Below are 15,102 nucleotides of genomic sequence, written 5' to 3'. Positions count from 1 at the left end.
AGGGAGAAATAGTAGAGGTACACATTCGCGCCGTGATGCACATGTCCAGCCAGCACCGCAACTAACTGCAATGTCACTAGCCTGGAGCGCGCCGCCCAAGATGCACGACTCGGCGCCCTCCAGCTGCTCCGCCACACAGGGGGGCATCACCACAAGCCGAGTGTACGTCTGCCAGCAGCCGCCAGACAGCCAATCCATGTCCGCCTTGTCCAGCCGGGCGACTTGGATACCGCATCCAGGGTCCTGCTCAAAAACAACTAGACCGTTTCAACGTCTACACCCAAAAGGAACCCCTACTGGAGTTTCCACGGTTTCGGCAGCACGCGGGTGTTCGCGTTGTCACCGAATGTGATGCGTGCGAGAGACAAGAATAGCCGTCTCGTCTCAGACTACTCGCAGATCCCCGGACTAAGTCACGGAAGTGCACCATGAAGCACGTCGCTAGCCCACACCATTGTCAAGCGAGCTGTCACCCTCCCTCGCTCCCAGCCCAACATCGTGATCCCATGCTAACTCACCGATATCATCTATCCACATATTGGCGCTACTCCCCGTCAGGCCGAAGCGCCAGGGGTAAATGTCCCTGCGTCTGGCTATTCGCTCGTGCCGCTGAGACTTGTCTGTTGTACAACGTAGCCGCACGCCAAGGTGATGTCATGCTTAAGCGCTGACCCTCCGCGCTGCCATTATCGTGACTGCTGCATTGCCATCATCTCCGACGCTTGGATTCTTCCTATTGCGAATAGTTTGTCTATAGGGGTGGAAGTGGTGTGCTGCCATGGTATATACAAGAAGCAAAGATTCACATTCATGCCTGGCCCCTGGTCTCAGATCTCAGCACCTCATACAAGGGAAAAACTGAACACCTAGGAGCCTACGTCGCCGTTAGGCCACCAACTTCGCAAGCTTTTATCTTGACGTAGGCTCTTAGGTGTTCGGTTTTTTCCTTAAATAGGGTGTCAGGTCGATGCGCTGCTGCGTCTCCAGACAAACATCGCCGAGGCCACTGCGCACGTGACGGCTCCGAGCGCTAGGTAAAGATTGAGATAATCGTAGCCGTCCTCTTCCTGCTTGGGGAAGGCTGTCGAGGGGTGGGTGGCGCTTTCAGCCAGCTATACGATGTTAGCTCGTGGAATTAATTAATGGATGTAGTACGTACGTGAACAAACAGCTCCGATATGCTGTTCCACGTCGTGCTGACGTGCAGTGGCGGTGCCATTCTCAGGGCGCTGGTGTACTCGTCGGGCTGCTGCTCGCATCGCTGCATCGTCTTATCCTGGTCTGCCTTCAGGGCTGTGTAGACCGCTGGGAGTTGGTCGAGATGGGGGTACTTCTTCCGCAACTCGACAACATGCGCAAAACTCGTGGGGTCGCTCGAGTCGTAGGTATAACACAATAGATCGCACGCGTCGAGCTTGGCTTGATTTTCTAGAATTGCGGGTTCAAGTTCACCGAGCTCCTCTAGGATCAGATAGCATTGCTTGCCACCTTTCAATTCCACGCTGTTGACTGCCGAACGCGGTTTTATCGTGGGATGGTAGGTGTGGCTGAACGGTCGCTGGAGGAAGGCAGACAGCAATGAGCTCTTTCCACTCCCGCTCGACCCTATGACGTAGCATAGAAAGACGTTGCGCTCGACGCGGCCAGGCTTCTTTCGCCGCTTCCTAGCTTTGGTCACCTTGAGTGCGCTGGTTGTGCCTCCGCGCTCGCCGCTCTCAAATCCGAGGTATGCCAGGTATGCCAGAGTCGTCTTGGGCTCTTCAAAGGTAGTCATGCTCCATTGCGCGAGCCAACCCTGTAGTGTGATGTATCCCGCTTCGTTGCGCACTGTACATGATGGGAACGACGAGTCCACCCACGATGTCGGCATGCCGGGGGTCGGTGCGAATAGATTCGCGAGTTCTCTGTCGTTGAGTCCTCCGTCGTTGTCCATGTCGAACTTGAGGAACAGATCAACGAAGAAGCGGTAGCCGGACGGGCTGAGTTCGGCTGACGAGAATTGAGGAACGTCGAACTTGGGATGAAGGAACGTATCCTGCAGACTGAGACTGTCGGTGTAGTGGAACTTCCGCAGTATGATCCAGATGGTCTCGTGCCGCCCCTTCTCCGCGAAGATCTTGTTCAGGAGCAGAAACCCCTTCTCGTCCATGCCATGCTCGCCGGTCAGACCAGGAGCAAAGCGCTCCATGGACCTCTTTATGTTCATCAAGTCGTCGTCCCCCAGCGGTTTCTCGAAGCACTTGATCTGGAAATCGTGAATCTCCTGATCGTTCCAGTACCCATCCTTGTCTGTGTCGCACAGATGGAAGACGCGTTGTAGTGCAGACACGGCTGCTGGCTTGAGTGCGTTCTCCTTGGAGTCGTATAGCGGCGCTATCGGGTGTGTGACGGCCTTTTGGCAGAGGAAGAAGACCTCGTTGATGTTGTGGTGGTCCTTGGCGCTGGTGCGGATGCAGGAGTCGATCTCCTTGAACTCGTTCATGACGGGCAGCATCTCCTCCGACACGACTTGGGATGTTGTGCCATTCGAGGCGATGTCAGACTTGTTCGCGCACAGCACCACTGGCACGTTGACACCCAGCGAGCGGAAGTAGGGCATCCAGAACAGCGCCACCCGCTCATAGCTGTAGTGGTCTGAGTATACGAGTAGTATGACGTTCGATTTGCGGAGCTCCGTGCGGAGAGTATGTCGCTCGTGAGGAAGGGCGGAAGTATCGACGATGGTGGTGGTGACATTGTCGGGCGTCCCAAGCGTGGGCGGTAGCGTCACCTGTGGCAGGACGGGCTGGATTTTGGCTGTGACGAAGACGTCCTTAACAAGAGACGTGATGATGGAGCTCTTGCCGACGCCGTCGTCACCGCAAAGACAGATTCGTACTGCGGGAGTTAGTGAGTGTGCTATCGGGAAAGAGCTCCACATACCGGTCGCCATTTCTCGGCGGCATTATTGGTGCATTTGGGCAGGTGTGAGGGATGAAGTGGGAGTAATGAGTGGTTGGTAAACTGGGTCGGACCTGCCGTGAGAATATTCAGACTTGTGCAATGTTCATAGCACTCCGAGCGATTCGTGGTCAGGGCAGCACCAGTGCTGTCAGAAGGCTTGGCACACGTGGGAGACGATCGCAGCCCTGGAGCTTCCCCGCCAGCAGCCCCGCAAGATTGGCTGCTGGGAGGTGCAATGCGTCGACCGTTGTCGAGTGGCCCTGCAGACACGCCGGACCCATGTCATGCCTCGTCCTCTCCACCAACGGCCAGCGGCATGGCAGGCAATTAATAAGACTGCCCAGTGCACGGAGCCATAAGGCGCCCGTCTCGTCTCCGCTTTCCACTTCCCCAATGGTTCCATGGCCCGCGCTCCCATGCCAGTCCCAGCCTGCCTGCCGCGGGCCACAAGCTTCCTTCTCCGCGCGCGCCCAAATTGACGTATCCTGCCTCTTCACACGCCGATGCCATAGCCGCGGTACTTGCTGGTGCTAATGTCTTACCCTTAACTCTACCCTGCCACTCCTAGCCAGGCACCGCGACTCCACCAGGCCGCAGTTAGCCCGCAACTGATTACACTGCAGCAGCTATGTTGTGAGTACCTGTCCTATCTCCAGCTGACCGCCAGTCGCCCACCAATGGCAGCCCTATCGTGCTCCACCCCCATCGGACGCGCGACTGATGTGTGTACAGCGTCCTCCCTCCGCCGCCGCGCTATCCTGTCGGAGGCTACCCGGGCGCGCAGCCGGGCCAGCTTATCGAGACCAACAACACCCTCACCCACCCCACCGGCCCCGAGCACCAGCTGGTCGTCGGAGAAGGTAATTAACCAGCCTGGACCCTGCAGCTCTTGCCCTCACTGACGCTATGAAAGGTACCTATGTGCTGCGCGACGACCTCCACCTAGCGACGCCCCCGCCGCATCCCTCAGAGGCCCCCATCCACAACCCGAACCCGCTTGCGACGACAGTCTCCCCTCCCACAGCCGGCACCAAGCTCTCGCTGGTCGCCCTTGCGCCCCGCCAGCCCTCGCAGTCGCAACTCCACCGGTTCGGCACACGGACGAGCACCCGGTCGCAAGTGCCCCCGAGCATACAGGAGTCGCCGCACGAGAGCAACAGCCAGGCGAGCGACGGTGGTTCATACAGCGCCAATGGCATCGTGTCGTCTCCGCTGGATGGGCTGAAGACACCCGTCTTCGGCGAAGGCAACGCGGCGCTGGCAGTCATCAACGGCAAAGACTCCAAGGATCCTACTAAGAGGCGGAAACCGAAGAGCAACATTGTTAAGAGCAACTCGTCCTTCGTATCCAGAGTCATTCCCCACGAGGCCCTAACCAAGCGATTGCAAGAACACAACCCCAATGGCCTCTATGCCTTCGCAAACATCAACCGCGCATTCCAGTGGCTGGACTTGACATCACCTACCAAAGACGAACACCTGACCAAGATCCTCTTCACCAAAGCGCACGCGCTATGTCACGATATAAACCAGATCACAAAAGGTCCAAACCACCTCGACATCATCATGGGCTTTTCGACAGGCGACATAATATGGTACGAGCCAATGTCGCAAAAGTACGCGCGCATCAACAAGAACGGTGTCATCAACAAGACCGCCGTGTCGGATATACGGTGGTTGCCGAACAGTGAGAACCTGTTCCTCGCAGCGCACATGGATGGCAGTCTGGTGGTGTATGATAAGGAGAAGGAAGACGCCGTGTTTGTGCCAGAAGAGGCCGTCACATCTCCTAGCGAGAATGGGCTGACGGAGCAGGAGAAGAAGCTGAAGCACCTCTTAACCGTGAAGAAGTCTGTCAACTCGAAGAACCAGAGAACGAATCCCGTGTCCTACTGGCAAGTCTCGAGGTCAAAGGTCAATGCCTTTGAATTTTCGCCCGACCGACGTCATCTTGCGGTTGTGTCCGAGGATGGGTCCTTCAGGATCATGGATTTCCTTCGCGAGAAGCTGCTCCACCACTACATGAGCTATTATGGCGGCATGATGTGCGTCTGCTGGTCGCCTGACGGTCGCTATGTCGTCACGGGAGGGCAAGACGATCTCGTCTCGATATGGTCTTTGGAGGACAGCATGCTGGTAGCGCGCTGTCAGGGCCACAATTCGTGGGTGACGGCAGTGCAGTTTGATCCATGGCGATGCGACGAGCGCAATTACCGTATTGGCAGCGTAGGGGAGGACTGTCGTTTATTGCTGTGGGACTTCAGCGTCGGCATGCTGCACAGACCGCGAGCAGTGAGTGCAGTCGCCGAAAGCGACAGTTGTGATGGCTAACGTTGATGTAGGCGTCTGTGCGACAGCGCGGTAGCATCGCCTCGTCGAACCTCAAGATGCAGCGCACACAAACGGGAGGAAGCTCGGTCAATAGGCTACGATCGAACTCCAACCTCACATCGGGCAGCATGGCGGACGAGGAAGAAATAGTGGTGCACCCCGTGGAGCCTCGGGCACGCACGGCCATGCTACCTCCAGTGCTGGTGAGTTTGGCCTGAAACCTCAACATCAATTTCTAACCGCCAATACCCATAGGCAAAATCCGTCCACGAGCACCCACTGTGCTGGCTAGGCTTCGAAGAGGACTGCATCCTCACCTCATGCAAGAACGGTGAGTCGCAGCAGCAGCAGCAGCAGCAAAGTTTTCCGTTCAAATCACCTCATATCCACCCGTTACGCGCACGTTTGCACCATGATCTGCGATAAGGCCGGGTTTCTACTACAGGCGCAGGGTGGCCGTGCGCAGGAACACCCGTCTTAGTGGCACACAGGGATCCGCGCCGACGCATTTGTTGAGTTCGCGATGGGCAAATTTGAGAGATAAGGAAGTGGATCGCTGACAGCTTTGTATTGCAGGCCATATCCGGACTTGGGACCGACCGAAAGAAGGTGCTGGGAATGACGACAGCAGTACGTCTGCGAGTGCAAATGGGAACCATGCATAGGACGCGGTATTTGGATCTGCATAGGACGTTATCGCGCGATTGGGTTTTGGTGGTGGTGGTGGCGGGATCGATGTCGAGGTCGGAGGTTTTCGTGCGCTCCGAACACTAGCCAGCTTTTATGTGCACTTTGCTGCGTACGCACCACTACGATCTAGGAAGTAGACGATCTCTACGATAATGTATACTTCTACTAAGCCTACAGACCATATTCTTCAAAAACGTGGGTTCACTGAAAACGGCGCGCCACACAAGTTCCAAGGTTCTATCGGAGGTCCAACATCCCTCCGATATATCCCGACATCCAGTCTGACATGTGCCAGACGCCGTTCAGCCCTACATGCACGTCCGTCTTCCTTGCATGCTGCGCGGGCGAAGAAGCTTACTTTGTTCTAGAACACCCAGTCCATCCATCTGCACACACACACATGCGTCACCTAAAATCAAGTTTCCTTATCTCCACCATGCACTCTTTACGGCAAAAATGTCGACCATGAGGACTACCCACTGGGTTTCCGGCCGGTAAACTAAATGGTCTAAACCATGTCGATTGCGCTCACGATGTCGGAGCTGTGTGTACTAGGACAGGACTGTGGATAGTGAGGGTGGATACATGCGGCGCCGCGATGCGGGAATTATGTGTAGTTGAGAAAGCAAGCGATTGTGGGTCTGTATATACTTTAATGTACGTACATACATGTACATGGATATGATATGGATATGATGAGGCTCTGCTGCCATTACCCACAGTTGCGGCAATGCAGGTCTAGCCGCAGATTTTCGTGGCCGTGCATGCTCGGACCGAGATTAAGGTAGGGGAAGAGTTGAGTGGTGGAGTGGTGTAGTGTAGGAGGCTGGTGGCTGGTTTCAGCGTGGCGGTCAAGACAGTCGTGACGGCGATGGCGTGGCTGTATCGGCGATGCTCAACCGTTGAGTTGAGCTGGAGTCAGGGTGAGACGGAGGCAGGAACGATGGTTCACATCACACGAATAACACCGCGACTCAAACCTAGATAGCCATACCCCTCCCATTTCGCAACGACACGCAATACACATGCACACCCTCCACCCAATCCCTCCACGTCAGGCGACCCTCGTTCGACCAGATGGCAGAAATGCCAGTCTCGACGATAGTATTCGTCGAAGATTGGAACCGGCGAGGTGCATTTGCACGTTTCGGAATTTGAGCTGCAGGTTGGCCGATGCTGCAAGATGGGCGGCAACCATGCCAGGTGTGGCGCAATCGCAGCTACTATCCATGTGCAATGCGTAAGAGGTAGAAAAGCGCACTAGAAGGCTGGGTAGTACCATGTGGAGATACTTCGGGAGAGCCGCAAGCAAAACCCTGAAGAGCTTAGGCTTAGAGCAGGAGCTTGACGGCGATGTGACTCCAAGCGAGGGATGAGGAATAGTGGGTGTTGTCGGCGGGTTTGTTGGATAGGCTGTAAGACGGAGGTATTCATGATTGCATCGCAATGAATTACTCTGGACGCGCGTAATCAATGTCCAGATGTCACTGAAGGCTACTTGCACAGGCAGCGCTGCTATCGCCATGGCCGCCGTTCGCGGTGTCTTCTTATCGGAAGACCTTCTTTGGGACGGCCCCTGCTGCCAGCCCCGGCCTGCCAATGCGACGCCTAATGATTGCGCCAGAAAATTCTAAGACGTGAGCGCAACCAGGAGCCGCGCTAGACAGGCGACTACAATGATGCGAGCAGGCCTACTGGACTTGTCTTGTCTCCACTTGCAGCCCATGAGCTCATCAGGGTGCAGGCCGCCCTTGCCCGCTTTATCCCACGCGCAGCCAGCTAATGTGGTATATCTAACGCGGTACCTACACGCGGCCGCGGCCAGCTGAGTAGAGTCCTGCCCTTACTTTACTTTGGTTGCATATCTGTGACGTGCGGCGCTTTCTGTGTCTACTTCCTCCCACGCTTCGAATCAGCATCTCTCAGCTTGCTGACTGCATCGCCATCCACGTTCGCATATTATACCACCTACGCCTGCTTGGAGTGGAAAGATACACTGTCGCTGGTTACATTTCTACAATCGAACCCCCTCTAAACACCTTTTCGGTGGTGTTTGGTTCGACTCATAAAAAGACGACCCTCGTTACATCATGCCTCGCCCAGGTGTCGGGGTCTTCGGCAGACATGCCGTGCCCACCCTGGAGATCAAGTACGCTTCTACCACCGCCAAACCTCAACATGGCGATATCTAACTCGTTCCCAGGCCGGAGTCGCCTTTTGTCGTTTTCTATGGAGAGTCGTCTGAGTCGCATGAGACGGAGCTGAGGGGCAAGTTGATTCTGAACAACCCAGAGTCCATGTCAGTGAGGAGCTTGCGGATAACACTCACGGGCACACGCAAAGTCTCGTACGGTAACGCCCCTGTCGACACTTGCTCAAGATTGCATGCTAATTGACTGTCCGCGCAGATGGCACTTGACCAACACCGTCAGCCCGCAGCCGATTACGCAAAAGACCAACTTCCTCGTCGAAGAACTCCACCTCTTTCCCGTCGACGTCGGCAGCAAGACCAAAGCGCACAAGCTCAATGCCGGATACCATGAGTGGGATTTCAAGTTTAAGATGCCGCCGAACCTCGACCAGAGCGTCGAGGGGCTGCCGACCAACTGGGTGGTTTATAGTCTCAAGGCCCACGTGGATAGAGGGTACATGAGCAAGCAGCTCAGTGCTACGGCGCACATCCGCGTCATTCGCACGCTCGGACGCGACATGCTCGAATCCATGCCCATGGAGCAGATCAACGAGGATATCTGGGCGAACAAGCTGGCCTACAAGATTACGGTCCCGCAGAAGAACTACATTGTCGGAACGTCGATATCGGCCGATTTCGTGCTGATTCCTCTGCGCAAGGGTGTGGAGATTTCGACAATCAAGATGGAGCTGATAGAATCGCGGCAATTGTTCGCTGACTATGCTGGCCGCCGGATAAGTCACAACAACGACATGCAGGTTGCGGTCACAGAAGGCGACATGCCCGAGGACTCTGCGCGCAGGGTCCCCGATGGAACAGAAGACACGGACGCGCTATTCGACGAGTCGCATCGCTTTTCCATGACGCTCGATCTACCCAAGTCGCTCAAGAACTGCCGGCAATCCGTGGACACGGAGAACATACGACTAACGCACAAACTGCGCTTATACGTCAACCTCAAGAACCCCGAAGGCCACACTTCACAACTGCTAGTAAAAAACCACGTCCACCTCTTCATCTCACCAAACCTGCCCCCCAACGAAGACCAAAGCGTAGTAGTAGACCAAAACATCCTAAACGCCCAAGCCATCCAAGACGAAGTCAACCAAAACGCGCCTCCGACATATGGGCTCCACCAACTCGACTCTCTCTACAACGACATCGACCCCTCAGGCTTCATGACGCCGGGCGGCGTCCACAGCATGATGAACAGCGGGGCCAACACGCCCTTCTACGCGCAATCGCGGCGCGGCTCAGCCGAAGACCTCACGTCGCTCGACGCAGCCGTCCACCAACCCGGTGGCGGCGCCTCCGCAGCTGCCCTCCAACACCGCCTCGCAAACCTCAGCATGCACCACTCCGACCGCCCCACCCGCTTCCAACCCTCCCGCCAACATTCCTCCGGCGAAAGCACACCCGCCCACGGCACCAACAACACCAACACCAACACCACCGAACAAGCGTACTTCGACCTCCCCCCTTCAAACTACGACATGGACGCCCTCGCCCGCACGCCCAGCTACAACACCGCTGTGCGCACGCCCGCTGGTTCGCGTACCCCTGGCGGCATGGATATGGATTTACCCAGCTATGAGATTGCGATGAGTAGACCCAGTTCGCCAAGCAGGAGTCGCGGTAGTAGGGGTACGACGCCCAGTCCTACAAGGAGTCTGGATACGTTGAATGAGGAGACGTATCGGAATACGCAGATGAATAGTCGGAGGCAGAGTCCACGGACGGCGAGTCCGAGTAGTGAGGGGAGGTAGGGGGGGTGGTTTCTGCGGTGGATGGTTGGTTAGTTGATTAGAGGGGGGTTTGTTGTTGGTTTTGCTACGATGGGTTTTTCATGGTATTTCATCGCCTGTCTCCCCTGTCATCGTTATGGTTATGATCACGAGCGTATGGTAGACGCAGAGGCGCATCTACACGTTTCTTTCGCTTCAGCATTTGTATAGATATAGATTTAGATTTTCAGTTTTGTTTAGGCTTCACCACTCTCGATGGGTTGGACTGGATTGGGTTGGATACAGAGGTAGTAGAGGAGGGAGGATACCCCATGCGCATCGTTTTTTTTTACTATGCATAGTAATCACATATCATTACACTCTATCCTTCACTATTTTAAATGTTGCATCTCTCATCTACTATCTCCCATCCACCATCTCCAATATCAACATGACGTAGCAAACCACCTTGGCATCGCATGACTCGTGTCTCATCTCTCCATGGACAGCCACTTACACATTCATCCCCCACGACTGACTCGATGTCTGTCCTCCTGGGGTAAACGCGGGATTTGCATAGATAACAAGCACAGCAAGATGGTCACGCGTAGGCGAGAATCAAAGTAGATCTTCCACCTCTAACATCCGCCAAGCTGTCATCGGATCGTGGCATGTCGGGTAAACACCGGGATGCTCGGGCAGATGACCGAGATGTAGATTGTCGATTGTGGATTGGGAGCTAGTATGGGTTTGGTAGGGCATCCGCCATGCCAATTATCCCAAACCAGAGCCTCGGTGTCTTGGCTCAATGGCGAGGCTGAACTGGAACGAGTAGCGTGTGCCATTTCCGATCGTTTGTTTGCCCTGGTGTCGTGTTGACGGACTTTCAGCATCAGTGCAACGTTGATGTGCAGGCAGAACAAGCATGAGAGCGCACTTCACCGGCATCACCAAAGTCCATCTCAAGTACTTTAAGTCTAGTATATCAAACATCATTACTCATTATACCCTCTCCATATATACTCCTCCCTTCTACATCCCCACCCCTCTCTCCTTTCTCCATCTCCATCTCCATCCCCACCACCCTACGAAGGATAATGCTCAAACAAAAACCCCGCCGCCATCTCCGTATCCCCCTCCGTCGCATTCAACGCCGCCAGCGCCTCCTGCCTGCTAAACCCCAGGACAACCAACTTCTGCACTTCCTCATCTGGCCAAGCCGCGCGCGCAGCAGGCAGGTTACTAACCATGTTGCGAATCTGGTCGGCCGTGATATTCTGGAGTCCACTTCCACTTCCACTTGCACTTCCACTACCACTACCACCGCCTACCCCACCCATCGTCGCTCCACCAAAATCATAGATAGGCGTTTTATCTAGATCGACATCCGTTCGTAGAGAAAGTCCTAGCGCTTTAACCCACCCCGCCTGTACAGTCTCATTGCCGAGTTCGAGACCAGACACATATTCGATATCATCATCACAATCCCCCGCATTAAAATACTCCCAGCCCATCATCCCCCCAAACCCGCTTCCCACTTTATAATAACTCTGCCGTAACTGCTGTGCCACCACCGCCAGCCGACCCACATCCACATACCCCCCACCATTCGCCTCATTCGTTACCACGCCCATGACAATCTTCTCTGGTTTCCAGCCTGCCGCGATGATGGTATCGTACCATTCCGTTGTAAATGCGTCGCCCCAGCCACAGTAGAATTGCGTGTTGTACCACGCTATTTCTTTCCCCCAGACGCTGCATTCGAGCTCCGGGTAGCTGAAGCCGGATAGATGGCGCAGCGTCGGGTGTAAGGGGTTGGGGGTGGGGCCGCTGGCGAGCATGGGCCGCGGCGGGCGGAGGTGAGCGGGGATTTTGGGGTCGGGGATTAGGGCTGTGGCTACGGGGGCGAGGGTGATGAGGAATTCGGGGCCGAAGTCGCTGCGTAGGCGCGAGATGAGGCGGGTGGTGGTGGAGAGGGGGATGGCTTCTTCGATGTCGAGGTCGAGGCCCGAGAGGGAGCGGGCGGTTATTAGGGCGGCGAGGGGGGTGTAGTATGCTTCGAACTGGGGGGATTTATTAGCTTTATGATCTTAGGGATGATGGGATGGGGGTGGTGGCATACACTCTCTTCATCCCCGCTCAACTTCTCGTAACTCCCCTTCGCTGCTCCACCCAGCATACCCAACACCTTAACCCCACTACCCTGCAACCAATTCACCTCGCCCCATAACTGATCAAACCTCTTATCATCCGGCTTGTGATCATTCAGCGTAATATTGCCCGGGCCATCGTTGAGGTGGATAGCCGCGACAATCACATGCGTGATGCCCGTGTTGTTCGTGAGCAGCGGAAGCAACGAGTGGTAAGTGCCGTTTGAGTCGTGGAAAGTCTGGTGGTAGACGATGAGGCGTGGGCCGGTGGATGGCGGGAGGAGTTTCGCATTGGGAGTCATTGCTGAGTCAGTGGAGGAAGCGTGGTGAGCAGACCTCCCGTGGAGACCTGGTACGTGGACGCGTTCCTGCAGGTCCGTAGGGCTGAGGTGGGGCAGGCGCGCTACGTCATTCAGAGGTGCCAGGGGCATCATCGTCGCTAGGGGCAGCATCGCGAGCCAGCACAGGAAATTCATATTGTTGATGTAGTTGGATGTAGTATTAAGGAACGACGCACAAGTGCGATGTCTTATATTCCATTCCTCCTGGCATCAGCAGGACATGGCTGTGGTGTACTTTGGTTGTCACGATGCGATTTTACTGAGATCCATGGTTGCGATACACTGAAGCACCATCAACCACAGTTGCACTTCGTAGAAGAAGGATAGCCTGAATACTGAAACATTGAGATCAGAACGTGCTGGAATAGACGCAGAGTAGTCGTAATACACTGAAACCAAGGCTCACATTCAACACGTGATATCGATGTAGTCGTATGTAGTATTGCATGCATTTACTCAGTAGCATACCCTGACCAGAACGCCATTTGCTGTCCGATAAAGACACAGCCCCAATCCTTGTAACCAGAACAAAGCAGGAAAGCTCCTAGACACTAACGTCTCCATGCCCACCAATCCTGCAGACCACTCAAAGCGTAACAGTCGTAGCATCCTCTTGGGACAGGCTAGTGGTAGCCGTTGCTGTATTCGTGTCGTGTGTCACCGTTCATTCCGCCAAAGTACGGGTGGATGACCGTCTGCTTTGCTGAGATGCGGCCGGCGGGGTCGTACACAAGCAGCGCATCGAGGAGGTCCAGACCGACTTCATCGAGGTTGGTGACTATGTTTGCGACGTCTGTCCGGCCCCACTTGGGGAACGAGGGCTTGAAGTCGGGGAAGGAGGTGACGCCGGGCCAGTCTTGCTCGTTGGGTGTGCCGAGGATACTAGACATACTTAGTATATGGAGATAGTATAGGGTGAGAGTGCATACCGGAAGATCTTGAAGATCTCGTCAATTTCCGAATCACCAGGGAACAGAGGCTTGCGCGTGCACATCTCGGCAAAGATGCAGCCAACAGACCACATGTCGACACCAGTTGAGTATTGGCGACCACCAAGAAGAATCTCCGGAGCGCGGTACCATAGCGTGACAACCTATTATATGTCAGACAAGCCCAAACGTCATACATGGTGTCCATACCTCATGGGTGTACGTTCGCAGCGGAACACCAAACGCACGCGCCAGACCGAAATCCGCCAACTTGAGATTACAGTCCTTGTCGATGAGCAAGTTCTGCGGCTTCAAATCACGATGCAGCACGCGATGAGCATGGCAATACCGCACACCCTGACACAGCTGCATCATAAACTTCTTGACCATCTTATCGTCCATGCTCAGGCTCTGTCCCGCCAGCCCAGATCCCTCTGGCAGCGCCTTGCCCCGTCCGCCCTGGCTGACCGGCAGCGCCTCCATGTACTTCTTCAGATCCAGATCCAGGAACTCGAAGACGAGGTAGAGCTTGTGGCCGTCGGCGTGTACGATGTTGAGGAGGCGCACGATGTTGGGGTCGTTCATCTCTTTGAGGAGTGAGATCTCGCGGATGGCCGTCGACGGGACGCCTTCATCTTCGGCTTCGAGGCGGATCTTCTTGAGGGCAACGATGCGTTGGTCTTTGGTGGTGAGGTCGCGCGCTTTGTAGACGACTCCGTAGGTTCCTGTGATTATGTCAGTAGGCGCATGGGAAGCCGTTACGGAATAGCGTACCCTCTCCGACCTTCTCCAACTTCTGGTAGTTCTCCATTGTGGCGGGCTGGGGACTGCGATTGCTTCAGACGACAAGCGGTCAAGCGTGTTTAGGTGGATCGCGGGAGATGCAGTTTCGCCGCGAGTCTGTATTATTCCCGGTTCGAGGTGGGACGAGGGTATTGGATGCCTCTCGTGTGTACCTGTGGTTAGTACGTGCGGGCAGCGAGGAAGGTGCAGCGGGGAGCAGGGGACGAGGGTGTCTGGTGTTAGGAAATTCGGGATGTAAACACCCTTGACGCATCGGGCAACGCGCACCCGTCAGCCACAAACGCGAGCTTAGTCAACAATACCCTCCCACGTTTCTCCATTCCAAGGTTCCCATCATCACTATACGTGCCGCTTCATACATCTACACATACATCCTCACTTTCCCCCGAATTCCTGCTGTCAAGACCACACGCAAAATGCACCACCTAGACCCCCATGAACGCCCTCCAGACAGCATACGCAACGTCTACAAAAAATACCAAAAAATGAAAGCAAAAGACATAGACCTAGATGGCGACATCATCGATCTCTCGAGTGACGCCGCCGCGTCATCAAACCCCAAAGTGCGCGTAGTAAAGGAATACACCGCAGAAGACCTGACCGCCATTTTCCGTTCTTTCGCCGGTGACGGTGAAGACGGGGGAAAACTGCAACTAGCCACAGATCTGCCAAGATCGGTACCAGTGTATGAACACGAAGATATGCCAGGTAGGAGGTCCCGTGTTTTAAACGAAATGATTTACTCCTGCCTTGATGTTCTGAATTTACATCTTTTTTTTTTGGTCGTCTCACACCTCCATACCTCCATTCCTAACACCTCCCCCAGGCCTCCACATAACTCCCTCCCTCCTCCCCCTCCCCACCCAATGTACCCTCCTATCAACCCTCCTCCACACCTCCCTCTCCACGCCCACGCACCTAACAAACATACACACCCACTACACGCTCTCCTACCCCTCTTCCCCATCCCCCTCCCCATCCTCATCCCCCTCCCCCTCC

General features: G+C 55.2%; 5 protein-coding genes across 5 annotated transcripts; 2 read left to right on the top strand and 3 right to left on the bottom strand.

The window, feature by feature from the left end:
* Nucleotides 1-959: 959 nt before the first annotated feature.
* Nucleotides 960-2,932, bottom strand: GEM1 (ERMES complex Ca(2+)-binding regulatory GTPase gem1; the record flags this gene model as incomplete). Its single annotated transcript, XM_049371432.1, has 3 exons — nt 960-1,112; nt 1,160-2,877; nt 2,923-2,932. The coding sequence occupies 3 exons, from the start codon at nt 2,930-2,932 to the stop codon at nt 960-962; spliced, it is 1,881 nt and encodes a 626-aa protein (XP_049216808.1).
* Nucleotides 2,933-3,571: 639 nt separating this feature from the next.
* Nucleotides 3,572-5,818, top strand: J4E78_010855 (uncharacterized protein; the record flags this gene model as incomplete). Its single annotated transcript, XM_049371431.1, has 6 exons — nt 3,572-3,576; nt 3,676-3,803; nt 3,857-5,235; nt 5,286-5,477; nt 5,530-5,605; nt 5,766-5,818. 6 exons carry the CDS (start codon nt 3,572-3,574, stop codon nt 5,816-5,818), a joined length of 1,833 nt encoding a protein of 610 aa, XP_049216807.1.
* A 2,236-nt stretch (nt 5,819-8,054) lies between these two features.
* On the top strand, nt 8,055-9,921 carry J4E78_010854 (uncharacterized protein; the record flags this gene model as incomplete). Its single annotated transcript, XM_049371430.1, has 3 exons — nt 8,055-8,113; nt 8,168-8,311; nt 8,373-9,921. The coding sequence occupies 3 exons, from the start codon at nt 8,055-8,057 to the stop codon at nt 9,919-9,921; spliced, it is 1,752 nt and encodes a 583-aa protein (XP_049216806.1).
* Nucleotides 9,922-11,392: 1,471 nt separating this feature from the next.
* J4E78_010853 (uncharacterized protein) lies at nt 11,393-12,331 on the bottom strand (the record flags this gene model as incomplete). The annotated part of the gene is made up of 3 exons (XM_049371429.1): nt 11,393-11,438; nt 11,479-11,942; nt 12,002-12,331. The coding sequence occupies 3 exons, from the start codon at nt 12,329-12,331 to the stop codon at nt 11,393-11,395; spliced, it is 840 nt and encodes a 279-aa protein (XP_049216805.1).
* Nucleotides 12,332-12,993: 662 nt separating this feature from the next.
* On the bottom strand, nt 12,994-14,110 carry J4E78_010852 (uncharacterized protein; the record flags this gene model as incomplete). Its single annotated transcript, XM_049371428.1, has 4 exons — nt 12,994-13,252; nt 13,300-13,463; nt 13,510-14,024; nt 14,074-14,110. The coding sequence occupies 4 exons, from the start codon at nt 14,108-14,110 to the stop codon at nt 12,994-12,996; spliced, it is 975 nt and encodes a 324-aa protein (XP_049216804.1).
* Nucleotides 14,111-15,102: the final 992 nt, after the last annotated feature.

This window comes from Alternaria triticimaculans, assembly GCF_023758025.1.
Source record: "Alternaria triticimaculans strain BMP 0046 chromosome Unknown scaffold_41, whole genome shotgun sequence".
Lineage (NCBI taxonomy): Eukaryota > Fungi > Ascomycota > Dothideomycetes > Pleosporales > Pleosporaceae > Alternaria > Alternaria triticimaculans.
The sequence above is the reverse complement of the archived record's forward strand: the minus strand, read 5'-3'. Positions and strand labels throughout refer to the sequence as shown.